Below are 27,467 nucleotides of genomic sequence, written 5' to 3'. Positions count from 1 at the left end.
GAGCAAGGTGACACCTGAGAGACCTTTGGTGAGTGCAATAAGCTGTGATCCTCCACTCCAGCGCACAGCAGACATTATGCAGACATACATTTACAAATACACACAATCGTCATTGCACTGTGAATGAATGAATAAAAGAGGAGGAAGCCAGATATTTTTTTTCAACAATTCTTTTACTGATCTTTACACTTGTCACAGAACATCACATAAAATCAGAGCTGACTTGCTCTTTTGTCATTTTTAAGTACAGACAGTGCATTTATGCTTCGTAATTTTTTTTTTTCCATCCTTAAAAAAGTACTACTGGTAATTACTGTGTTTTCATTATTTAGGGTTTAGACAAAGTAAAGGCTGGTACTCGTTTGTACTTATCTAGTTGAAGATGTGTCACCTGTGCCGGTCTTATTTTGGACATCAGAGAGAAAGAAAAGGATGGGACGAGTGGCAACAAACCAACTGAGACCATCTAATTCTTGAAGATGTGAGTACGTCACTAAAATTAAGAAAAGTAAAACAAAACACGACTGACGGATAGTATACTTCCTTTTTTTTTTTCCTTCGATGTGGATTGGGGACCTTAAACTTCAGAGGTGCCGAATGAGGCACAGCAACAAACTAGAAACCATTGATCATGCCATCATGACAAAAATAAGAACTCATGTAGTGCATCTGACATTAATTGGTTTCTTTTTTATTGAAGTAGAAAACTTTCTCACCAGTACACACCTCTACAGTAGGGCTGCCTCAATTTCAATTTAGATCAGAGTGTTTCAGAGATCCTGTATTGATTCTTTTGACAAGAGAGTTTACTTGTGGAGGAAAACGTGAACTAAGGTTATATCATTGCCAAAAATCCTTTACTGATTGTTTTTGGGAGGAGGGCTTTGCTTGGGACAGATTTGAGAAACCAAACTTTGTAACAGACTTAATTTCTATCTTTCATTGTTTGAAGGCTGGAATTTTTTGTTCAACTGTAGATGGCAGATGTCAGGGCAGAAAAGCAAAAGTCGAACAACAGCATAGCTGTCAGTACTAAAAATAAAAAAATAAAAAATCGAAAATGAGAATCGTGACACTCCTTCTATATATATATGTTCAACCAACATGAATTCTCTCATGCTTGATTCTATGTGCCGGGAACTTCAAGTGACACAAACACACACATGCGCGGACCAATGGAGGCAGGTCATATCAGGATAGTTACAGGTGTATTATGTAGATTTTGTTTTTTTCATAATTTAAAAGAATGTAACAATTTAATTGACTTTTTGATGCCAAAACAAACTAAATAAACAAACTCTCTTTTCATGACTAAATAAACTCAATATACTAACAGACCTTAAAAGATGACACAATTTCCTACTGTTGTACTCAGTTCATATAACCCTGCCACATTTCTAGCAAACAGTCTTGTTGGGTCCGTATTTTCCTCTGGAAACAGCTTGTTTATTCAGGTTTGGAAAACGTAAATAGTTCAGAGTTTGTATTATTACCTCATCAATGAGGTTGAATTACTTCTCCAAAACTACATACTGCCTCTTTAAAGGAATAGCTTGACATTTTGGAAAATACACCTTTTTCGCTTTCTCCTTGAGTTAGATGAGACTATAGATCACTGTCATGTCTGTGCAGTGTGTATGAAGCTATGAACCCAACAGGTTTGCTTTAGCTTAGCATTAAGACTGGAAACAGCTAGCTTGGCTCTCTCCAAAGGTAAAAAATCTGTCAACCAACATCTCTCAAACTCAATATTTGACTGATTAATAAATATTATATGTATGATTAGGTGTAAAGATTACACATTGTAGTTTAACCATTACTTGGCGGGGCACAGAAACTTCCTGATTGCCGAGCAACTACTAAGATAGAACCAGTATGATAGAACCACAGATTACTCTTATAGATCTTCTAATGCTCAGCAAAAAAGTATGGATTTATTAAAATGTCAGACTATGCCTTTAAGTTCCAAATAGAGCTAAGTGAATGACTAGAGCTTTTCGTTTTTACACACACAAAAACAGATAATGACATTTATCTGTCTGTCCCGACACGTCGTTGCTACACATCAGTGAGAAGGCCAGTGTATTAGAAGTGTGATCCAATGATGATTTTTATAAAGTGACGGATCCAGATTTTTAAATTTTTTTTAATGTTTTCTTCAAACCTTTTAACTGAACCCTACTAAGCCTTTATTTGGTTAATTCTAACTAAATGTAAATTGGTTCTGAACACACTTAGCTTTTCAAGGCTTTAGCTCTAACTGTCCTTAAAATCAGCTTTAAGTTTGGGCATTGTCAAGACAGGTAGTACTTAGAAAACATGCATTTTGAAGTAAAAACAAACAGAACACATTTGAGCATGGAAATTAACTTTGAAATTTCATCGACATTTGAAAGAATCCCTGCATTTAACCACATGCCCTTGTCCTGTTTTAGTCAAACACAGTCACTTGGAATGCAAGATATCTACTTAGCAACAAGAACAATAACATGAACACACAATATACAGTTATCTATAAAAACACTAAGGCACTTGAAGATGTGATTTAACATTTCCAATGTTTATGATTGTTGTCATTTAAAATAATCTGAAGAATACACATTGTGCTGCTGCAGCAGCACAGTCGCTTGCCATTGCCTGAGACAGCGTTGAAATCAAACAGGCACACGCAATTATGTGCAACCCATGTTTTGAATAAAACAGAAAACCTTAAAATAATGTTTTTTAAATGCTACATCCTATCTTGCAAACACGCACAGAAGCACACACCCCCAAACCACAACCCTTTATTTCATAGGTTTGCTTAGGGTCCTGAAACAAGACCGTTGCACCAATATGAAGCCCCACTTGAGACCTTAGGTTTTGTGCTGTGGGGCCTGAAAATGGTCTTGGAGACAGTGCAATAGCAAGCTTCACTTCACCTTTGAGATTTAAGATCCCATCATATGTAAAGTTAGCCTTTAAAAATGTGTTTCCAGTGCCACCAGTGGCCAAGAACTGTCTTTTCTTTATTTTATCTGACCATAACACAAGCAATAGATTTGAAGAGTTTAAGTTAAATAAAACTGATCAAAATAAAGCTGACTTGGCATTACTACAGAGTAGGTAGCACCCACCTTCATCTGCTATGAGGAGAAATAATCTTCAACTGATGACAGCTGTCATCATCATATCATTTTAATTCTAACACACTTAAAATGTCAGTTTTACTGTCTATGAGCTCTGCGGTGCCAAAAGCTGATTTTGTGGAGCTCCCTTTCTGTGGCTGTTGAGTCCCACTGACAAGGTCTATCAATCTGCTCCTCCTCTTCCCCCCCCTCTTCTTCCTCCTCCTCCTCCTCCTCCTCTTCCTCCCCATGCTCTTCCTCCTCCTCTTCTTCTTCTTCTACCCTGTCTGTCATGCAGCTGTCCCCCACTGTCCTTGTGTGTGCATGACCCAGCAAGGTCCTAGTCCTACTTTTCTGGCTTGACTTTTTCTTAACATCAAGGGACGGCCCAGCTTGTCTTCTTTCATTGTCTTCTTCCTCCTCTTCTTCCTCTTCCCTCTCTTCTTCTTCTTCTTCTTCTTCATTTTGCTCCTCCTCTTCAGCATCCTCATCCTCGTCATCATGCTCCTCTATGGCCACTGTCAGCCCTAACTTACTGTGGCTAGCTAGCTGAAAAAAGGAGGAGGAGTGAGGTGTGGACGGGCAGGTGGAGAGTGCTGCGTCGTACATGGAAAACGGGAGGTGAAGGTAGTGTCCAGAAGCAGCTGCCGCTGCATAGATGCAGCAGCATGTCTGGGCACAGTCAGGCCGCAGATCCCCCTGTCCTCCACGGACCATCCGGAAGCGCTTACGGAAGGGTGGTCCAGCCTGGGGCGTTAAGCAGATCCGGGTGGGGACTGTTCCATGGAGCGCCTGGTGAGCAGCGTTACTGCTGGGTGGTGGGACACAAGGGCCGGTAGTGAATGCTGGGCCAGGTGGGAAGCACCAGTCAGTGCTCTGGAGTAGGATCTCAGCTCGAAGGCGCCGAAGGAGGTTGTTAACAAGGACAGAGCGCCTGAGGAAGGCCTCAGGGTCGTCTATGAATCGCATCTTCTCCAGGGAGAGGCGCAGCACATGGGCACGCTCCTCCAAAACTGGTGCCACCTGAAGGACATTATCCTTTTAGATTTATACAAGCTTCTCATTTATTTTAGCATGATATTGTGTAAGATGTAGACTTTTCAACTTCTTTCTTAGATATTAAAGGTGCAGTCTGTAAGAATTTTAGTTCAAAACATTCAAAAATGAACTCAAATTATCAACATTATGTGAAGAAATAATAGCTTTGATGTTATGTCAAAGATGTCTATGTATTGTGTTTTAGTGATATCTACTGAAGTTAGCATGCTGGCTAGCTTGCCCTGGGCTAGTCCAAAGCAGTTGGTGTAAACACCAACACTACCTTGGTAGTCTGGCTAGCTGCAGGGCTAACTGAGCTATAAAAGCTACTAGAAGGTACAGTCATGGATGTATAAACAGAATACTGTTTATACAGTCAATAATGCAGTTAAAAGATACCCTGGGGTTATGCTGTCCAATATTTGTTGGTAGAATGAATTCAACAGGTGGCCAATTCTCATTACTTCACCAGCTACTGTCATCATGTTTCAGCTTTAACAAAACCCACCCACTATATTGTAAAACTCCTGAATAAGACCAATTTGAGATTTTGCATTCTCTTACAATGCTTGCATGCAGCAATGACTGTAGCCATTCCGAATAAGCAAAATAACAATGAACTGTATTTACTGACTGCCGTTTTATATGAGTCTCAGGATTCTGGGTGTATTATTTATCCCCTATGTAGTGTCCTCAGAAATTCCAACAATGGAACAAACAAGTAGAGTCCAGTGTTTGCTAACAACACGACAATGCAATCTGTTAGTGACAACACAATATTATGTTGATTCAGACAAGTCTGAAATCTCCAGCATACTACAAAGTAAACTATTGGGAATATAAATTGAATAATGAACTTGGACAGTGATAGTCTTCTTTTGAATTATGTCATCATAACAAATGATGTTCTACAATCATTTTGATTTAAGACTGAATTGAATGCTGTCTTGATGCACTGCGTGAATGTGAGACATTGAGTGTGTCAATACTTACAGTCTGGCAGTATGTCCTAAAACTGAAGCGAGGCTCATCGTCATCATCAACAAACTTCCTCTTGAAGTATGCAATCCTTGATACTGAGACATGATCAGGAAGTCGCCTGCAGGGGGGTTCTAGGGCCACAGAAAAGAAAAACACCATAAACCAACTGGACTATACAATGTTACAACATCTTTAATGTTAGAGAAGTGAATACCATTGTAGTTATTTCATAACTTACACAAACAACTATAGTTAGAATCCTGTAAAGACTAATTTGGAGCCTCACTGTAGTGTATTTTGTCATTTGATCATATTTCATAGATATGAGTCATTTCCTGACAATGTTGATGAACAACACCGCCAAGTATTTTCTTTTGCAAATAATTTATTTAAGTGTAGGAAAAAGTGAATTTCAATTTAATTCTGATATTCTTTTGAATAAATAATTTATTTTGAATCTTCACTTATAAATAATGTTATATTTGAGGTCAGATCTTATTTTTTTCACATTCAAATCTAATTTTTTTTGTTTTCAGATCCTTTTATTTTACATCAAATGAGAGGAACGTGGGATTGTGAGTGCCAGCATAATAAAGAAGGCTCAGGCTTCCCCAATTATGTTGCCTTCGTTGGTACATTAGAGAGACACCAGCATGGTCTCCCAAAATGTGAATCATGGACACAAGTGTATATGATGGTAAAAGTTGCTAATATCCATGCTACTGCTATCCATACTAATATCAATACTGTTGCTATCCATACTTATTGGATAAGTAATGCTAGAACGGCAATCTGGTTGCCATGACAATGAAGAACATCTCACTATGAACCATGCCTTGCCTTGTTTGATAAAGAATGTTAAATGTTAAAGGAAGTAACAATGTGTGGAATGGGGCCCTCAACATCTATGCATCTTGGATGGTAAAAAATGTGTATAATAAAAAGAAATTTCAATTGTAATCATTGCTTACTCTACTGTTATACTAAAGGCATTTAATGTATTGTAAGGACATACTGCATGTAAAAATCACATAATTAACCAAAAGTGCTGTGAAACAACATTAATATAGAACTGAGTTGTACAGCATCATTAACACATTTCTAATGCATATGCTGGTCATGGTATATCTAAGTGCTATGCGGAGGCAACTGGACTTCCTTGAGTTTTAAGCAACACTTATTTAACAACATCTTTTAGTTCATTCCAACCAGATTAAGCTTGAGTTGAACCTTATCCTTAGAAGTATCTTAAGAGCAGCAGGCTAAAATGAAATGTCCTACTGGCAAATATGTTGATTATTCAAACAATTAAAGCAAAACTTGTTATGAAAGCAAGCGCACATATTGCTAACTAGCAACCATGCTATCTATATGCTTATCTGCACTCAAGTGACAAATACTGATAAATGCTTTGGGCAGATGCAACTTATTGCCAGGGCTCAAAATCTAAGGACTTGAACAAACGTCTATGCTTGTTGTCGGTACCTTGTGTAAATTGCTCTTCAGAGCTGCATGGTGGAGCAGGGTTCGACAGGCAGGTCTTAGTGCAGCGCTCCGATTCCCATATAGGCTGGTATGTGGAGAGGGGAGGGTCTCCTTCTGGGTCCAGGAAGGGATTCATGGACAAAACTAGGGTCATCTCTCTCTCTGATTCCAATCTGGAAAAAAAAAAAACAGGAAATAAGTTTGCAAAGGACATAACAAAGCTAATCCAACCCCTGAAGTTGTTGATTCCACATAAAAGTATTCCATCATAATAAAAGCCAACTTTCAAAAATTTGGATAGATGTAAAATAACCGTAATGTATGTTATCTTGAAACCACTTTGCACACCATTTATGAATATTAACACACGTCATCTGACAAGTATTCTGCATATGCTTCCTAATGATGTGGTAAATGTTAACAAGATGTTTATCTATGATACTGGCAAATACATGTGTGCGGAGGAGTAACCAGCTTCTGTGCAAGCTGCATGACAAATCTGAACGACAATAATGGTGAGCACTTAGAAATTGGCAGATGGCTGGCGACTCTGTGATATGCATGGTGCTGAAACAAGTGGGACACAGATGGAGAGATGACACCCACTCACACCATGAATTCCCTATTGATTAGTCGGAAGGAGAGTTAGCGAGTTGTTTGACACCAATTTGTTCGGTAAGATGGATCCTGCGAAACAAATCACAGGATCACAAATCACATTGCTTGGCAGTGAGTAGCACTCGCCCTCCAACTGAGCTTTTTTCATTCTGAAAACAGAGCCCTACTGTGAAGACAGTGAGGGGCCTGAGAGCCTGTCTCTGAACCAGAGAGGAGAAACTGTATCTTCCTTTTGATCACAGTGAATGGCTGTCATTTGGTTCGCTGTTGATTCTCCCTTTCATGCAGAATGCAAAGCCAGCTGTATCGGACCTCTGTGTCGCTACCTTTCCTCCTCAAAGCTCCTCCTGCCCCTCCTCTTCCGGCCCAAACGAACGGATACCATGGCCTGCAACCCATCTTGACAGACCAAACAGAGGTGACACCATCTCAGCCTCACCCCTGTTGGGTAGCTGATTAAAATGTCCGCTTCAATAAGCTCCCTGCTTTGCTTGGATGAACAGTTTTATTTCTGTGTGCTGCTTTTCTAGTGTTTGCTTTTAATGGACTAATCAGACACACCTAAAGCCAGTGGAACATCACCTCAGGCACTGCTACTCCCACCAAACACATCTAGGCAGCCCCAGGGAATAATGGATTACACAGATGTGCATTACATTTGATGTTTTTAAGGGTACAATGGATATGCTTTAAGATCAACAGTCGACTACAACAGTTCAGCACAAAGCCTGCATCACTGCAAATGCTGCACCAATCCAATTTTATGCTCCATCTTATCCTCACTCATGAACAAGACCCCCCTGTGAATTGCCACTTTATCGTGGTGGAGGAGTTTGTGTGTCCTTGTGACAACTGGAGCTGTGCTGTTGGCTGCAATAGCCAGTGGGGTTTCCTCAGACAAACTGCCAAGCAGACGAGTTAAGAGTGGTGCAAGACAGTAAACTTATAACAGTTTATAACAGTGTATACACACATTTTCACTTCTAACAAAAAGGAGCTCTCCACTCACCATGGGTCACCATCCACAAGGATGTGCACTACAAGCACTGCCACTTGGGTGGCGAAGCTAAGACAAACTCAGCCTGCCTCTACGCACAAGAACTTTAGGTTTAACTCTTTCCTTTTCTAAAGAGTAAGTGGGGGCAGGTCTTATAGGGCAGGTTATTGCAGCTTAAAATTAAACAAAACAGATATGTTAGTGGCTCTGTGAGGCCCAGCTGTGCTTTGACCTAACTGCTAACATCAGCATGCTAAAATGTTCATAATGATAATGCTAACATGGTGTTGTTTAGCAGATAGTGTTTTCAATGGTCCAAATCTTTTAGCTTGTGAAGATGCTAACATTTGGTAATTTGGAATAAGCACAACAAATACAGTTGAGGCTGATGGGAACGTCAAAAGGCAAGATTAAAAGTCATAGGATCAAAGTTAATACATGAATGAATATGTCTACCAAATGCCATCCAGTGATTGTTGAGACATTTTAAAAATACAGATGTCAACATCATGGTGGTGCCTGAAATCAGGGGTTTAGTCTGCAGGATTTATCCAATATTGAATATCAAAGATTATACAAAATTACTTAGCAATCCCACCAGTAAACATTTTGGGCTAGTTCAAAGTGACTATCCATCCAGTAGACTACAGAGTCAAATCAAGTTGAATGAATGTGATTTATCTAACTATAAATAGAGGTCTCTGTTTGTCTTTCTGGAAGCCTTTTAAATATCTTGAGAACTGCAGTTTATCCATCTACTTCAAGCTTCACCAAGGAAGTTCTGTGTCAATGTGGTGCATTCTGGACACGTGACACTTTAAATATTAATACATGTTGAATAAACAGAAAAACATTCTCGTGGTGCAACAACTAGCTTTAGTAACATGTTGCAGAAGGCTAAACAAGTCTGCATGAGTCAAGAAACATGGTCAGCACAGGTTGTCTATTCTTCAGCGAGAACTGGAGGTGAGATTTTACATTTCTGTCAACAACAGTATGATTGTTAACGTTGGCCTTAAGGGCTACAATGTTTACCATTGTTTGCACTGTCAGCTGCTCTAGGATGCATCTTTCTAAATAAAGTTATATATCTATAAAGTGTGGGTTGGGGAAATTAAATTATGTTCTGCGTCTGAAGGGGGGAATGCCAGAAAATGATTGAGAACCACTGTGATAGACCAATACTGTGATTCACAGAGCCACACCACTTATGTATATATTACTTTTAAACTACAAACTATATTGTTTGCTATTTTTGTTTTTACATTGTAAAATGTAATTGTAATTGCATAATCTGTAAAAATGTGTGATACATTTAATCATGGATGACATTTTGCAATATTTCATTTGATTTAGTCAAATTTTGATTATCAAATTAACACAGTGAATTGACAGACTTTACAGGTTATGTGAAGCTGGTGAGGGATCATGTTCTCATGGCTACAATAGTGACTGCTAGTGGCTGGGTTGGCTGGTGACTCTGATGTCAATGCCAGCCTCAGGCCAACAGTGTGTCTACGGAGAAAAGGACTGTAGCACATACTTGGAGTGGAAAAAGTCACTGTACAGCTTATTTCATCAATTCTGTCTTTAATGCATATGGGCGTAATGGAGGGAAAACCTAGCTGACAGATATTATTTCTTCTTTGAAGCCTGCGATTCAGCTGTTCCACTTTTAGTCACAGTACATCACATTACATGATAGATTATTCACATTTTGTAACGTGTTGTCAGAGTCAAACCACGCCTGTGTCAGCTGCACTCCACTGCAGAAGCCTCCCCCGCCAAGGACCACCAACTCAGGCCAATTATGTCACTGTTATTGAGTGCTGGTGCCAATGGTTAATTGGCAGCTTTGGCCCTTTACATTCCCCCCCTGACCTGCATTTTTACCCTTAGCTATTTTCCTCTTCATCACCTCCCTACTGTTGTTGATACGTTTGCTCAGGCACAAAGAAACAAGCATGCCATCACTCCCTCTGCCCTCTGTAGGCACCTCCATCTCAACATCCCCCCTCCCTTCCTATTTTATTGTCTCTTTCATCCCCCAGTCTCAATCTCTCACAGCGGTCACAGTTGACAGCTCTCTGAAGGGGGTGAAGTAAAAGACAAAAACAGAAAAACAATGAGAATACCAACCAAGCAGCTTCCCTACATGTACAGCAATACTTCTTGTTCTTCAAAAAAAAAAAGGGTGGAGGAGAAGGAGAGGAGGAGGAGGAGGAGGAGGGGGAGACAATGTGAACAAGTGTGTGTGTATCTGTGAAAAAGGAAGAGGGAGAAATAAAAACAAGGAACAAGGAGAGAAAAATCTCCTGGGGGGATATCATACCCCTCTTTTTCCCTCTCTCTGTTTCTGTCTGCATCTCGCAGGAATGTGAGCGTGATTGATAGCGAGTGCAGGGTGTGCGTGTGTGATTTTGTTTAACAGTGTGTGTATTTGATACAAAAAAGAACCCTGTGAGTGTGCACAAGTGTATGCGTTTACATGCGAGTGTATGTGTGAGACACTGCTTCACCTCTGTTCAGTCTCCTCAGGCTTCATCCCTCTTATCTTCCCTCTCTCACAGCTTCCCTACCACTGTCTGTCTCTATCTCGCTGTCTTTTTCATTACACCCTTTGATGACGAGAAGTTAATTGCAGTGCCGGGGCACGAGACAAAGCGTGGGAGGGAGACAGAGAGTGATGGAGAATGGGGAAAGGAGGTAGAGGGAGGGCTGAGGGATGGATGGATGGAATGAGTCAAGGAAGGAAAGATAAGTGCCTTAGGAGCCTTGTCATGAGTGGAGACAGATCGCCCGCAGGGATGATTTCTGCTGCTGTGATTGACTCCCTCCCTCCAGTGTTGAGATAGACAGGCGCACACACTCAGACATGCACAGCTTGTAGCGTCCTGAAATATTTTGGAAGGAAAGTCAACTAAGGCCGTGACATTCAACCGAGGTGCACAGATTCTACATGTTCACATATTTACTGTAGGTGTTTTAGGATATTTCTAACAATCACAGTTTGTCTTTAGCAACTTTGAAGATTTTAAATGTAGGGTTAGGCCTAGATAAAATTCTGCTGTTGTTTAAGTGATAATAACTGCATAAAAATCTGCATAAAATTAAATGCTTCCTCTTTTAAAAGAAAATCTAAAGAAACAGGTGTGCAGTAGGTAGGATTTCCATGATCCAGTAATGACATTTTTATTACCGTGGAAATCAATGTGAAATGTGAAAATTCACTGTTCAATGAATCCCAGGTCATCACATACTCAGTGCATTTACATGACACTCAAGAAAACCGAATTACTGTGTTAGTCCGACTACTGTCGGATTTTTAAGATGCATGTATACACCTTAGTCTGACTAAAATCGGACCGGACCGGATTTCTCATAGTCGAATTAAAACACCTAGATTATTTGATTGATAGTCGCATTACGCCTGCATGTATACGTTCCATCAGATTGGATCGGATTTCTGCGTTCTGCGCAGGCGTGAGATGTCTTTTCCAGGGCTGTGAGCCGGAAGTAGAAGGACGGCGACGGCGGCGTCTTTCCTCCAGAATCACCGTGAGAAAGAGCGCCATTGTGCATCTAGTTTGTGTAATTATCATGTACACCATATATGAAATGTACAATGATGTAGCTTCGTCTCGCTCTTCGTACGCCATCTTTCTTGAATGCCGAGGCAGTTTGTTGTTGCTTGTGACGTAAAGAGGTCAGCCGGAGAAGGCGCTGTTACCACTAGTTGAAATGGGTACAGCGCCACCTATTGTACCGGGGTATGACATGCTCCGGCCAATAATCCGATTTTCTCACCAGCATGTATACTTGGACAACTGCATGTAAACGCACTGACTGATGATTTGGGTTAGCGATGCATGGTTCTCTGTGAACTGTTCACTTGTTCAATAAATGCAGATAATATTTCAACAGAATTCCTCCATTTTGTCCAAGAGACATTTTGGCTGGTGCAAAATATGGCAGCTGTGACCTCTCTGGATGAAACCTCTGGTGAAAAACAAAGTACAGGAACAAGCTCTGAGGGGTTTTAATGAACTCCCTTTTAACTAAATTGACTGTCTCAGATGGCTAAATCATTCATTATCGACAGAGTATGTTTGCATACCATAAAGTGCATTCTTAAAACCCATTCTATAAAATTACAGTCAGCTGGAAATGTAGGGAGGGGCAACCTGATCATTTTAGATTGTAATTGCTTTTGAGGGGGTCTGCAATCTACTTTTCACATGAATCATAGATTTCCAAACTTTGCATGCCCTCACTGACTAATGCTAATTGGAAAAGGTTTTGTGTTTTAATGGTAGAAATGGGGAAATTCATATTCTATTTCAAGTCTGGCTACAGTGCACAGGGCTTTTCAAAATTGAGAAAAAACATTACAATTTCAGTAATGGATTGTGACTGCAATTAAATAAAGCCTAAAATATTTTTTTTCAAACATTTCATGGAGCTAATGTTGGCGTAGTTTGGTTGCCATAGAGTGGTTTCCTGGTAAGTAATTGTTGGCAGGGTCCTCTCTGTGTTTACATTGTCAGTCATGTGACAACATGTCGTCGATGTAAACAAAGGGAGCTCATAGCAATGCATACAGCAGCTGGAAATGACCATGAAAAGGTGAGAAAACAATATTAGTTGCATTCGATTGCAATCGATTTGGAATTTGATGGAATATTGAAGCACAAACACACAATTTGACACGTTAATTACAACGTGTGAGGTTTGTCTGCTTGTTTGTTTGGAGGCTAACGTGAGCGTTAGCTCAGGCTAAGGTATGCTTGGTATCAATGGACAGGGTAGTGTCTCAGAGAGTTTCAGAGGAACGTGACGGTGTTTAGAGGCCGAGCGCGATGGACAATCCTGTTACATGCCGACGTTTGCGACTGAGATATTCCTTAGGGTTATGGAAATTGTCATGGAGGCATGTTCCTTACAACACAATATTTCCCTTTTTTAATATATGGACGCCCTGATAAAGCCTTGCCCACCTTTTCGCCACGCATGGTTTAAAAGTCTAGTTCAGCCCATCTCTGTAAGGAACACAGGAATTGTGTTTTGATAAATGTGCCAGTTCCTGTCTATTTGTAATTAGTGCGGAGTGTAACTAGCCTTACTTTTGCTGTAAAAAATGTAACCCAATGCATACAGGATTGTTGAGGCCAATACTGTATCAAACAAACAATCGAAAGGCAGGTTTTCTGCAGGTGCTGTCTCTGGTGTCTGGGATTAATGTTATTGGGTTCGGTAAAATATGCCACCTGAGTCAGAAATCAAACAGCCTGACAGTTACGAGTGAAACAACAAACGGGAGCGTTTGGATTATCTGCTCGTTATCTTCAATCTGTCAACTGTTGCTTTTTAGGGATGTTTAGAAGCTTTATGTACTTGCCGTCGCCCTATGTTCAATAAAAAGCCTTCAAAGTGACACTGATATTCAAGCCAAGACTGGGGGAAGGCTTCATTTGTTCAATTCTTCTGGCAGAGTATGAAACATGCCTCTAATAAGCTTTGTGTTCCCTCTTTTTTCTCTCTGCAGCCTCAAAAATGCTAATCGATCCAGCATGTGTTTTTGAGTGCATGCTATCTGTGTGTGTGTATGTGTGCATGTGTTTACTCCCTGTTCTTTTGGCCAGATTTTTACTTAGTGTTTCCGAGCCCTATGGGGAACAAATAGCAGTGAAAAGAGTTCATGTCTGTGGTTTTCACATCAAAATAAATCCCAGATCGCCTGTGAGGGTCTTCACAGCACACACAAGCATGCAATGTGTCATGATTTAACGACTGAAAGGAATCATGCAGATAAATTGTGGAACAGGGAATTCAGCAGAGGACATGAGCATTATGGGTAAGATTTTGTTCTACCATATTCCATTACTGCAAATGAGACGAGTACACACCCAATGTATCGAGGACATAAATCAAATAAAGACTAAAAATGTGCATACATACACTGAATGTGCACACAATTGAATGCCAACCCAGGGTTCTCCCCAGACGGTGGAACAGCGGCGCTGCGCCGCTCTACCGCTCGGTCAGCGCCGCTATACTCCACGCGTGACAGTGTCGAGCGTCCGTCCGTCCGTCTGTCCGCCGTCCCCCGGTTGACGGCTAGGAGCTCCCGGCTGACGGCGATGAGCGTCCGTCTGTCCCCCGGCTGACGGAGTTGATGACCGGCTGTCCGTACGTCCGTGTCTCCCCCCCCCCCCCCCCCCCCGGACAGACGGTGCGCCGCTATACTAAGAATTTCTGGGGAGAACCCTGCAACCCATTCCTTTCCACTTAGCAAATTTTTCCAAACATAGACTATGTAACAGTCCTCTGTCTGATTTACAATATTGTTAGCAAAACTTTTACACTGGATATTCCAAGATGGCTACTGCTTGTGTGTGAAGGGTGGTTGGACACTTGACAAATTAGATGTCATTTATGACAGAGCCTTTGGGTTTTGGAGTGTTGGTTGGGAAAAAAAAGCAATTTGAAGACGTCCCCTTGACCTCTGGGAAATTCTAATGAGCAGCTTTCACAATTTTTGAAGATTTATAAACTAGTGTTTTCCCTATACTAGAATTTCATATTTTGGATAAAACATCTTGAAAAATATAAGTATTTGATACCATGCTCGACAGTGAAAAATAACACAATACAGGTTTCTATTCAAAGGCAAATATCGAAAGGTTTGTGTACTGTGTGTTCAGAACAACCCCATCAAAGTAAATTTGGGGATATGTGGGGACTACTTATTATTGATAGTCTGCAACTTATGGCATTGTTGGGGAAGAAATGTGACTTTTCCAGGACATGATGTCTCCAAAAAATAGAAGGTCATACGTGTCTTCTACAGACGTTGAAGTCTGGATAATATAGTGATGATTGCTCTACGAGCAATCTTCTCATAGTCTCTGCAACCTAGATACTTAAAGCTAGTGTAGATATATCTACAGATGTCTGAAGAACCAAGCCAAGGCTAAGCTAACTGTTTGTGTAAACCTCGTAAGGAACCCTTCGATATATCTATGTTAGCAGACTAAGTGTCTCTGAGTCTTCTTCATCTCTCCTGAACGGTCAAGTGAGCTGAAATTCCACAAAAATTGACGTCACGACAACTCAACACAACAAAGACTGGTAAGTGCAAAATTCTAATTTTTTTTGCCCTTGCTATGTCTGAGTTTGATGAGATCTAAAAGAAACTGTATATTTCATCTGAATCAATACAAATTTGACCAAAATGACTACATTGTGAATACTGGAAGTGACTAAACTGTGAAAAGCACAGTGAATATTGGAAATATTCTGAAAAAGTTACAGCAATTGATCTGAGTAGGGCTGGAAAGACTGGAAGTAGTGTTTAATCACCCCAACACTCCTGCGGGGAGTATTCTAGGGCAGCCTCACGGCTGTGCCTGACACAGAGGGAGCAAACTGTGAGCTTATATCCGTGGGAAGACATTCCGGGGTGGATTTGAGATCCATCTAGATATAAGCAAGACCAGGCGGTGACTCTGTGTCCGTCAGGAATGTAAGACTCCATAGGTCAGTGATCATAGAGCGATATATTAATATGCGCACACCGATATAAATATAATACTTTTGAGTATCTCAAAACCCACAGCCCTTACTGACCTAGGAGTAAAAGTAACTAACCCAATTGCTGGTCAAGACTCATAAAGATACTAGAAGCTGTGAAGTGTTTATTAGGTGTTTGTTGGTCAAATGCTTAAAATGTGCTTTGAGCTGCTGGTTTTGCTGGTGTAATGCTTATGTGATATAAAGTTTTTTGACTAAGCTGTGACAATGGGTGCTCATCATGTCCTGGAAAAGTCATATTTCTTCCCCAACAGGCATCTTGCATTTTGCAAACCTTCAGGATAAGTTGATTGTGGTGAATTTCCTTTATCAAGATAATTATGAAATGGAATAATTGTGAATATCCTCACATTGAATGAATAAAAAAGCTAAATCATGTTCTTTGATTTCCTGATTTTATTTTGAAAGACTGGGAGGGTAGGGAGGTATCCACAATTTATTTGTCCTTTCTTTATGTTTGTATAAAGTTGGGATAAAAAAGGATTTTCACAAAAAAAACAAAAAAAAACACTGTGTCCTATCTGTGATTCAATAGAATGTGTTTCCTAATAAATCATAAGGTTGAGTGGTTCCAGACTCTTTCAGCGTAATTTAAGAATTTAAACCTTTTTTTCTTTTTCAAGATAATCGGAACATATGTAGGACCCTATGATTTCCGCGATCACGGAATCGCGGACAAAATCGCAGAATTGGCCAATTAAAACGAAATCCATATGTAATGCGTAATATCACTAAATTTCACTTAAATGCTGTTTTCGTGTGGAAGAGGAACGTATGTCTGAGAAAAACTGCACGGAGGGAAGCAAATCTGGGTGGCACAACAAACCCCCTCCACAGACTGAGCCCCTCCCCCTTCAAAACAATGTAAGCATGGCGAAGCTGCTGCCCATAGCTCCGTCTTCGTCTGCAAAAAAACTGAGAAACTCGACATTTACCCCTCAGTACAGAGCCGAGCAGTTCCCAAACGACAAATTCTGCCAACACTCAGTTGACTGGAAGCATAACAATACGTGCAATGACCACGTACTGTCCAAAAGCCATGTGAGAAACAAGGAAAGAGAACTGATGCAAGAGACTGTTCAGTCATTGATAACATAAATTCAACTTTTATTGTTACATGTATAACAGTGTAATAGGATAACTGAATATAGGTAATTAAAAATGTATAATGATTAATAGCTGATGCATCAGAGTCAGAAAACAACTGATCTGGCTAACATGCACATTCAATAAGACTGAAAAGGGTTACTTTCTGGACATGTAAATCAAGATATCAAATTGTAATAGAAGTGGAAATATTGTCCATTTCCATTCCCTATTATTTTCTTTTCTTTTTTAACTGATCTATTTTTTAATTTACATGTTTAAAATAAAATAATCAAATCAAAAGCATGTCAGTACCGCTCCACACTATTTTATTATTATTATTATTATTATTATTATTATTGCTATTATTATTATTAGTAGTAGTATTAATTACATCAATAATGAAAGGGACATTTAAAACTACATGTGTAAGCTAATGTTTTTTTCTTCTTTTATCAATAATAATCAATTAATTTGTGTACATTTTAGTCATTTACATTAAAAACACACTGTTTCAAAGGTAAAGGTGAATCAAAGGTAAAAAAAAAATGGGATTCCTAAAAATTAAAACAGAAAAAATTGAATGCCCAAAAATTGGGGAAAAAATAAAACAGATTTTATAGGGTCCTACATATGGAACTACATGAAATGTGCATCCACTTTGACTTCCAAGTATAACTTTAGTGCAAGTTGAACCATGTGCCATTGCCATGCTAGGCCTACCTAGATGGCAGAGAAGCCAGCTGAAATGTGTTCCATATGTACAACACACTGGGCGTCAGCAGTAACCATGTGCACAAGAACAAAGGGAGAAAAACCCTTTTTAGAAGGTGCTCTTGACAATGTCAGCTCTGGTCAGTGTCAGCCCTTGTGTATATCAGTACTTACCCCTGTACATATTCAGGCAGGTGTGTGTGTGTGTGTGTGCGCGTGTGTGTGTATGTACAGTGACAGTTTATGTGGTGGACTAAATCTAAGCAACACATCTCTACAGTGAGAGGGATAAGTGGGCGTAGCCCTCAAAGAGCTGCCTGTGGTTGCCTTGACAGGAGCTTCAACAGCAAGCTTTCCTCTTTCCTCTCTGCTCTGTAATCTTATGGCAGGCACTTTGAGTCTCACTGGAAGAGGAAAAACTTGAGTACTGGCACTGCCTTCTGTGCTCCCCTGCATTTCCTTTTTTTGGTTTGATGCCTGCTGCCTTTGCTCACACACAAACTGAATGGTAATGTGATTTGATAGGGACAAGGACAGGGCCAATTAAATCCATCACATGTAGAGTACCTGTTGTATATTTAAGTGCTACCTGGTCACCTTTGATGCTGAGTTGTTTAAATCGTCTTCTCTCTCCTGCATCATATGCACCCCGAGTGACTGAATTCTACTTGACTTGGGGTAACTGCACAATCAATTACTAAAAAAACATAGTATAATATGAAACAAAAATGTTAAGCTTATTATCAATGAATCTATCAAAACAGTTGCTGATTCATTTTCTCTTAACTGGCTAACAAATTATTTGTAAAAATGTGTTTGCATACATCTCATGGTCAGACTCTTAAACAACCAACTATAAGAATTTGTATTAAAAAACTTTGTTCATAGTATGTGTTCAATTAAAAAATGAATCCAGGCCAACATATTGCTACTGTTTTATGATTTTTTTAAAGAAATCCTTAATACCTGTATCGGCCTCCATAATTCAGCATCAATCGGGCCCCGATCTATGGAGTGGAACTCCAAGCTAGCAGTATTTTGCTGTTCATTGAAGCTGTTCAAGCTACAAATTCTAGGGCCCTATGATTTCCGCGATCACGGAATCACGGACAGTATCGCGGAATTGGCCGATTAAAACGGAATCAACTTTTTAACGTGAAATATCGCGGAATTTGACATAATTTCACTGACATGCTGTTTTCCTGTGGAAGAGGAAAGTATGTCTGGGGAAAACTGCACGGAGGGAAGCAAATCTGGGTGGCACAACAAGCCCCCTCCACAGACTGAGCTCTCCCATCAAAACAAGTGTAAGCATGGCGAAGCGGCTGCCCACGGCTCTGTCTTCGTCAGCGAAAAAACAGAGAAACTTGACATTAACCCCTCAGTACAGAGCCGAGCAGTTCAAAAACGACTTGTATGTGTTAGGTGAACTGTTTTTCTGCAAAGAAGCAGACCTGAGAAATCATAATTAAAGGTGTAATGCGTGAGAGTTAGCCACCTGTCCGATTCATATTATCAGCATATAATACCAGAGTTACTGTTAACTGCTGCTAACAGTAGCTGCTGTTAGCTAGTTAGCCCCGTTAGCCACAGCCCTCTTAGCTGACTCTGCCTGGGCTGGGAGCTCAGAGGACAGGGGGAGGGTTAGTGTTTTCACTGCCAGCTGGTTAGTATGCTAACTTGACATAATGTCATGAGTATAACATTTCTCATTTCGTTGGTCATCTTTGCTATTTTTTTTATATCTACAACTTGAATTTTCAGAACAATTTTGGTATGCAAACAATTACTGGATCTGTCTGAGAGCTGACCATGTTTTTATTCAATGAAACCCAAATGAAACCCATAAAAACACAAAATGTACAACTGTATGAAGACATGATGAAGTCAAACATTTTTTTGATGCATTTTAATGTACTGTAAGGTACAGTAAAATAAAGGTAAGGTAATTTCTATTTAATTTGAGCACATTTTAGTCATTTACATTAAAAACACACAGTTTTAGGTAGTATAATAAGAGTAAACGGGATTCCCAAAAATTAAAACGGAAAAAACGGAATTCCCAAAAATTAAAACGGAAAAAACGGAATTTGGAAAAAATACAACGGAATTAGGGAAAAAATAAAACGGATTTTATAGGGCCCTAAAATCCCTGTGCCTTATGTGAGTGGTTTTTCACATGCTGACTAAGGTTTGGAGATGTCTGCCGAATGGCAAATGAAAATGTCTAGAGTGAAACATCGTTGCTCATGAATTTGAGGCCGTGTCTCCTCAGTGTTGTCGTAAGGCAACAGTTGCTTATTAGTTCACCACTGTAGCCGCCGCTGTGTCTCACCATTGCTCTGAAATGAATCTCCAACTGCCTCATCATGCAGGGGAAACTATTTCCCATTACCACCAACATACATGCCTGTGCCAGGTTTAAAAGCATCCTCATCTCCGCACCACATGTCCGTAATTTGGCTTTGTTCAGCCACATATCCCTAAAACAACGTAGGCTGACTAGCCAAGGAAGCTAAGCTACGAAACCTGTGTGAAAAAACGTTGCAACTGAGAGAAACAGCTGCCTGTGGGAAAAGAAACACTGCTGCCACAAATCTAACCCAGTGTCTTGGGTTTGTTTAACTGAGCTTGTGTAATAAGAATAAACGGGAAATGGAGACGTAATGTTAGTGCACTGAGCAGCAACATGCTTCTTTTTATGTCCTCTCTCCAGATATCACAAACAACTCTTGCCCTATGGCAACTCTGAGGGGACACACCACTTCATTGTGCTCTCTGGTGGGAGCCTTTTAAATCACGATGTTGCGTTGGTCAGGGATTAGTCGTCCATGGCTGTAAGCCATCGTCGATGGACGATGGCATCGTTCATCGACGCAGCCCTAATGCTGAGTTTGTTTACGAATACTTCTCCCTGTTTTCATTCAAATTATCTGTTTTTTGGTTGCATCATTTTCTTTTACTGATCTACATTTGGTTAATGATGTAGTTTGGAGTTTTCACTACGCATGCTTTGCTTTACATTCCATAGTTTACAAAACACATTGTGCATCCTTATAGCAAACAAGTCAGTGACTGCCTTTTCTACTTCATAAAAACATTGCAAAGCTGTTTCTTTTTGTATTTTAAATTCTCCACTATATTGCCTTTGGTGCACTTCTATCTTAAATGCAGGTCTTTGGAATATGTTGATATATCGTTATCGTAATTTGAGTCGATATATGTGTTATAGATTTTAATCATTAATCATCATAAAGAATTTAACTGATTAAAAATGTCTTAATCCACAATAGGAGATGGGCACAAATACATCAGGAGTATTTTACTATAACAGATCTACAGATTTCTTGTTTTTCAAATGTATCCAAATTGTATTTTGTTGCCAAGTTGTTGAAAAGCGACAGATGGGAGCGCTGTGATTAAAGTGAAGTCATGATATTGTGTTATTTAGTTAATCACTCAGGAAACTTCAGAAATCAAGGTAGTTATATTACAAAAAAAACAAATCCTCCTCATATTACTTATTACAATTCATATTATCCTAAGCATGTTAATCTTGACATATCCATATTTGTATTGGGTGAAAACTGCAGGTAAACACCAATCAGAAAGCAGGCTAATACATGACAAATAAAGGGGATGACGAAACATCATCAGATGTCAATCATCATTCTGTAACTGAGAACTCTAAGCCAAGACACAGGCCACTTCCTCTCAACAAAAAGAAGCTCCATCCCATAAATATGCCTGCTGGCGTGTGGGTGGAGAGTGTGCAAGTGCTCGCATAAGAGGGTGAAGCACACAGCAACAGAGAACAGATAGAGAATAGATAATAGGTGTCATGACATCAAGTTCGACTTCAGAGCAGCGACAACGAAGAACTGTACGCCATGAATCAAAATTGAGAGACTCAAATAGCAAGCAATTCGCCCCCTACTAGTAGAGTGGACAACAGTCACTCAGGAACACTAAGAAAAGCCACACTGGGCAAATTAGATGGAAAAGCCGGGAGATGCTTTGCAGTGGAATGTTAAAAAGATAAATCAATGAAAACCACAACAAAATGTACGCTTTTGGACCCTGATGCACTGAAATTTCTTTAATGTCAATGATCGTTGTAGCGGCTCTCCTACTTTACATATTCATGTGTCACATAAAACCCTTATAGACATTAGGAACTTGTATAGGATTAGAGATGCTAAAAAGCTGGTACAGTTGTTATTCTGCAAGTACAACTTGTAAGTCCTCAGAGCCTGGCTACCATCGCCTCTTCAACATGAGAAGAAATGGACTAGACCAACAACATGTCTGGGGCTGGTTCAGTAGCTGCCACATTGGCCTCCTTGAACACATGCTCATGTTACATCCAGACAAATATGTAGTCCGAGGCCATGATGATGACCTATGCCTATAAAACATGTTTCATGTTTGATAAAGAGCCATGCTGGGTAATGGCTTGTTTTGTACCTCTGCTAATACATATATTTCTTTGAGCCAGAGTGTCAGGAGCATTAAGAATCATCGCATCTGGCTATTTATTTGAAATTGAAATTCCATTGAAAATAAAAAATAAACGCAAATTGACTTTTGTTTTGAAGTAGACTAATCATGGGAAATTCAAAGACAGTTCGCACCGCTGCCGTTCATCATAATGTCATAAACAACAGTGAAGGTAGCGCAAAACACCAGTCATTTTCGCCATTTGTAGACAGCGGATCAATTTTAAAAATGTCAGGGAGAAGTTCTATTAGTAGGTGGGAGTAATGACCAAGTAGATGCTGTCAGACAAAGAGCTGCAGGTGACACGCTGCACACCTCTCCACCTCTGACCTTCTCAGTTAAGTAATCCTTTTCCCTCAGTAACGTTATCAGGTTACCCTTTGAATATCAATCTGACATATTGCCAAATAGGCCCTTTTGCTTTTCGATTTGACAACAAACACTCTGCATTCCCCTTGTCAGTCAGCTCTCCTAACTCTGTACATGCTAAAAGTGAAATGTGACTCCTCTTACTCTGTGCTGCTTCTCTCATGCTGTTGCACGGAGGACGGCTCTGGCAGTTTAGTATTGATTTTTAAAAAAAAGTTAAATGACAGTGGGCAAGTAATGTAATTGGCATAACACCTGGAACACCAACTTCGCAGGAAGCCTAGTGCAGGGTTTAAATAAGTAATTAGAAGGAACAAGACTTTCACTGTCAAAACTTTATGTGCATACAGATAGACCTACTGCTGTAGGTGTAGGCAAGAAGTACAAACTTATTTCATTCATTAGTTCAATGGGATGTGTCAATAAGTTAGAAAAAAGTAGGGAAAAAGATCTGCACTAATTGTTACAAACTAAATATGTATACAAACTGCTGTTTGCATTTTTGTATTATTATGTTAATAATTGACAAAAAAATGAACATTTCTGAAATATTGCCCTTTTCCTGTAGTACTTCAAAACTGTGGCCTTCCTCTGAGATGACAATACCAGCAGTGGTCCAAAGCTAATTTGAGTTTAAGACCCCTGACTTAAACTGTCAAGATTTTTTTTCAAAGATGTATAATATTTACTATTTGTATTTAAAGTTCCAGCATGTAGGATTTAATGGCATCTAGCAATGTGGTTGCAGATTGCAATCCACTAATACACATCTGCAGCAATGTGGTGGTACAACCTCAACAACAAAAATTAAAATGTGCTTTACAAGTAGCGAACTCCTTTCAGGAATAAGTCATAACCTAGCCAAGTTCCATGTTTTTCTGGCCATCCGCTGAATAAAGTGAAGGGAGTTAGCCACGGAGTTAGCGACGAGCTCGACTCCTGCTCGCTTAAGGTGGAGTGATCATTATTGTGGCCCAGCTATTCTCATCTGACTGACAAGATGCCTGTTCCACTTCTACCCCACAACCCTTAAAATGACACTAAGCCATTGGGTCTAGCAACTTTTCTGACAGATACCCTAGACTTTCTGGAAGAAGACACACTCCCTCAGGCAATATAAAATTGCAATTTTTTTGTTAACGAAAACTGCTAAGTGTTATTTTAAGGAGATACACAGATTAAAACAGAATGTCAAGCTTAATTCACTGTTAAGTTCAGCAGAACTAGTGACTACATTTAAACTGACACATATCCTCACTCCTATCCCTATAATCCACATGAAAGCATGTATGGCGTTTTATTTGGTACTGATCAGCATATCAAATCTTATGCTGATGACATTGACTCTTCCTTATCAAACAGAATTGGACTCAGTACAGCACATACCTCCACCAATGCCTACCATTCCCCTTTAAACCATACTCAAACCATACTCGTGCTTGATATGCCTGATATTTTTCATTAAGATCTATGGATTATTTCCTGAGAAATTAATGAAAACGTTGAAAAACATCCCCACTCACGAAGTTAAAACGTTCCAGGATCCGTCCGTTTATCTGGATCTTGACCCAAAGTTGATGGGATCTATTCTGGGCTGAGACCCATCCTCCACAAAAGTTTAATGGAAATCCGTTCAGTAGTTTTTGTGTAATCCTGCTGGCAAATCAACAAACGGACACGGGTGAAAACGTAACCCTCTTGACGGAAGTCATAAATAATTTATTCCAGAAAGGCAGAAATAACTCTACAGATGGAGATCTTATTACAATCTAAATTACAGTTTCTCCAGACCTTTTAAGGATACCCTGATTTGGGCTGAAAAAAACTCCTCTGTCCTTCCACTCACGCTGTGCCATGTTGCTATCTTCTTTCCCTATTCTGTTAGCTGCATCTTAGATTGTGTTTGTGCCAGCTTGCAGCCTGTCAGGACTCATCACAGCAGCTTGCAGTTGGTGGAGGGGCCGTCTTGGCTGCGGTGGCGTGACTAAGCTGGGTTCAGGGCCCTCTGGGTTTCATCCCCGTGCTCTTCTTGCTGAGTGATGACACATGTGTTGTGACAGGGCCGCTGTACAGCGCTGCATTATGAACTATCTGGGGACGGCTTGTTGTGGCTGTGAGGGTTAACAGGCCAGGGGTCTGTGGGTACGTCAGTGCCACACTCCCAGGGGTGGATGCAGCACATTAAAGACAAACAAGGGCATCGGAATGTGTTTATCAAGAGAAAGCACTCACATTACAATATGAATGTCAATCCCTTTTACACTCTTGGACAGATGTCGGATGGATTTCCAACAATGGTTTTCACAGTATAAAAGGCTATTTCTAAGAGAGAGGTGTCTGAAATCCCAAAATATATAACAATATTTTGTTGCATCAGTTGGCTAATTAATGTTCTAAAGCAGGTCGGAATTCATTACGGACACATAAAGTAAGGAATTCGGTTTTTAGAAGCTACAGGTTTTTTGGATCTCAGGTTGTAAATGCATTTTTCCAGCGAGGGTGAAATCATGACGTCTCAGCTATAAATAAGCGTCACGTCACAGCTTCCTCTATTTTTGCAAAAATGTGTGTTCTCCGCTCCTTTTGAGTTGTCCACCTAAGCTGTGTGTCTTTCTGGAGCACAAAGGCGTATTCATGATGGGGAAACGGTGCCTGAAGGGAAAAAAGAAGTCTGGGGCTACACCCTGCCGTCCTCACGCACACAAACACACACTAAGCAGCTAAACTTGTCTTGGCTGAGACCTTCTGCACAAAACAGAGTGGAGGAAGAGCGTGACAAAGGGAATCATCGCCAACATTACAACAGCAACAAGGACATTACATTTCTGTCTTCTAGCTGTGTTCTCAACTTTCCTTTATCCTCTTGCACAATTATTATCCATTACACCTGCCTGTTTTTGGGTAAATCACAACTTTCCCTTATCCTTTCACATTTATTATCTATTGGATGTGCATTTTGGGGCAAATTACCAACCCTTACAGGTCTGTGTATGAACAACACATTTGAAGGGCTCTCAATTTTAATGCTTGGCAACATGTCTGCTGAGAGGCAGCTTTTAAAAATGTATTGTCTCTCCTTCAGCGCACACTACAGGTCTGCTAAGAGCCATGTTTGAAATCCTGCTCCAGATGTGAGACTCTGTGCCCCACTGAGGGAGATGAATGGCTAGGGGGGCTGCAGGCTACCTACAGGTTCACATCCTTAATGAGCAGAGGAGTCTGCTGAGAGCCAGATATGATTGATAGTGCCGCCACAGAACTGGAAGAGGGGGAATCACAGCAAGGGATTTTTGATAAAGACAGAGGGGTGAGGGGCTTTGGCAGGCAGCAAAGAGAAAGAATCTGGCATCGGACTTGCTCGAGCTAGATGCCAGGAGCTCGTCCACCATGCTGCAAAGCCACAGCGCTTCCTCTTGTTACAGCCCCACTTCCCTGGTCTGTTAGTTTAATCTGCAGCTGGATGTTTGTCCCTGTTGCGTGCCTCACCATATTCCTCATAATACTTTTCCCTCCAAGGGAAACAAATAGCAAAGGTGGAATTTCTGACAAGTGTTTCCGGATGTTGTTGGCAGCAAGTGGACGTGAAGCGCATCCAACCCTGTGACCAGCCCACTGCGCTCGGAGCCTTTCTTCCACCAAAACGACGGGTACAATAGGAGACAGAAGGGCGAAAGTGTGTATTTATTGCCTCGACTCCGTTTGACTTGCTATGTTTTCATATCTTTTAATCCCCTCTGGGGTGTTAATGGTCTTTTTCGGAGCGACGAGATGCTTGTGACACTAAGTCTGAGACGGCTAAGAAATGACATCAAGGAGGGAATTACAACAGAAGCGCAGAATTCATCTAAATCGTCTCAACCCCCTTCCTTTCAGATGGCAGCAGTAATATAGGCAACCGCCACTTCAGGATTTGCAGCCAAGAGCAGTCCCCACAAAATAATGAAGTGAGGCTGGATGGATGCCAGGAGGGCAACTGGCTGTGTCAGCCTGCATAATGTGTTAGACCAGGGTCTCTGTAATGTCATACTAGTGTGCTATTGACTGTCCCTGATTCTCATTAATCCTGCAGTATCAGATCACTCTTCTACATGTTAATCGAATAAGCAGACGGCTCAGTGGACGGTTAGTAGGCTATAATAACCACTTTGCCTTTGACTTGATAAACCGTGTCATTTATAACACCAACTCCGGTTTAAAATAAGTTATTGTTTACCTTTTAACCTTGAACACTGAATGGCAATTTTCAATGCGTGGGCGTCAACACTTCAATGTAGTTTGAGTCCGAGATGCATTGAGTTTGTGTTAATTAGTACAATATGGAGACAAAGAGACACGAAATGAGAGAGCGAATAACTTAAGTGGCAAAACTGACAAGACTTAACTTTTCATTGCTAAGACGACGGAATGTGATGTTGGTAGCTTACCTGTCTTGAATTGTTTTGACCTCGTCTCCGGCTCCACACTTGCTTTGTGGTAACGACTGAAATCCAAGGTGCGTTGATGACAAATGAAACAGTCCTACTGCATAAATACTGAACGTAACGGGGTCCTCAGCTGGCAGCGCGTTGTTCTAATTTTAGCCCCGCTAGCACCGCGAACGCACACTATCGGTTTAAATACCACTTATGTAATTACGAGTTAATTAGCTGCTTGTCTAAATACTAATCATTAAGCGCGCGCGCGTTTCGCTCACTGTAGCCGCGCGAAGCATCCCCGCGCGCTTTCTGTTCAGTGGCAAACGTGGACGGCTGTTGTTTTTCTTTTCCTGAATGAAATAAGAAGGCGAGCTCGGCTTCTGTTCGGTTCGGCGGTAGTCCATTCAGCGCGGTTTCCCGTGCAGAAGTGTCCCGAGCAGCTCACGTCTCGTCTGGGGTCGCTGGGTTGACAGTTCACATGAATGTGCGGCGGAGAGAAAACAACACCAGCGACGCAGCTCCATCCCCTCCAGCCAACTACTGCTGAGGAGTTCATGTACAACT

The 27,467-nt window shown here is 40.6% G+C and overlaps 1 protein-coding gene across 1 annotated transcript; it reads right to left on the bottom strand.

Moving 5' to 3' along the window:
* Window positions 1–272: 272 nt before the first annotated feature.
* sertad4 (SERTA domain containing 4) lies at window positions 273–27,444 on the bottom strand. Its single transcript, XM_030443428.1, has 4 exons — window positions 26,913–27,444; window positions 6,612–6,784; window positions 5,139–5,257; window positions 273–4,130 (listed from the first exon to the last, which is right to left on the bottom strand). The coding sequence occupies exons 2-4, from the start codon at window positions 6,763–6,765 to the stop codon at window positions 3,207–3,209; spliced, it is 1,197 nt and encodes a 398-aa protein (XP_030299288.1). The 5' UTR covers window positions 6,766–6,784; window positions 26,913–27,444; the 3' UTR covers window positions 273–3,206.
* Window positions 27,445–27,467: the final 23 nt, after the last annotated feature.

Source organism: Sparus aurata, chromosome 16 (assembly GCF_900880675.1).
Source record: "Sparus aurata chromosome 16, fSpaAur1.1, whole genome shotgun sequence".
NCBI lineage: Eukaryota > Metazoa > Chordata > Actinopteri > Spariformes > Sparidae > Sparus > Sparus aurata.
Note: the sequence above shows the minus strand (reverse complement) of the source record. Positions and strands in the feature narration are given on the sequence as shown.

What these genes read in the sequence shown, in the direction of transcription:
- sertad4 (XM_030443428.1), bottom strand. Translation starts at nt 6,765, where the DNA reads ATGACCCTAGTTTTGTCCATGAATCCCTTCCTGGACCCAGAAGGAGAC. An exon ending in TGAAGAGCAATTTACACAAG is followed by an intron (nt 5,258 to 6,611) that starts GTACCGACAACA and finishes CTGTGGCCCTAG; the next exon opens with AACCCCCCTGCAGGCGACTT. An exon ending in TTAGGACATACTGCCAGACT is followed by an intron (nt 4,131 to 5,138) that starts GTAAGTATTGAC and finishes AATGTCCTTCAG; the next exon opens with GTGGCACCAGTTTTGGAGGA.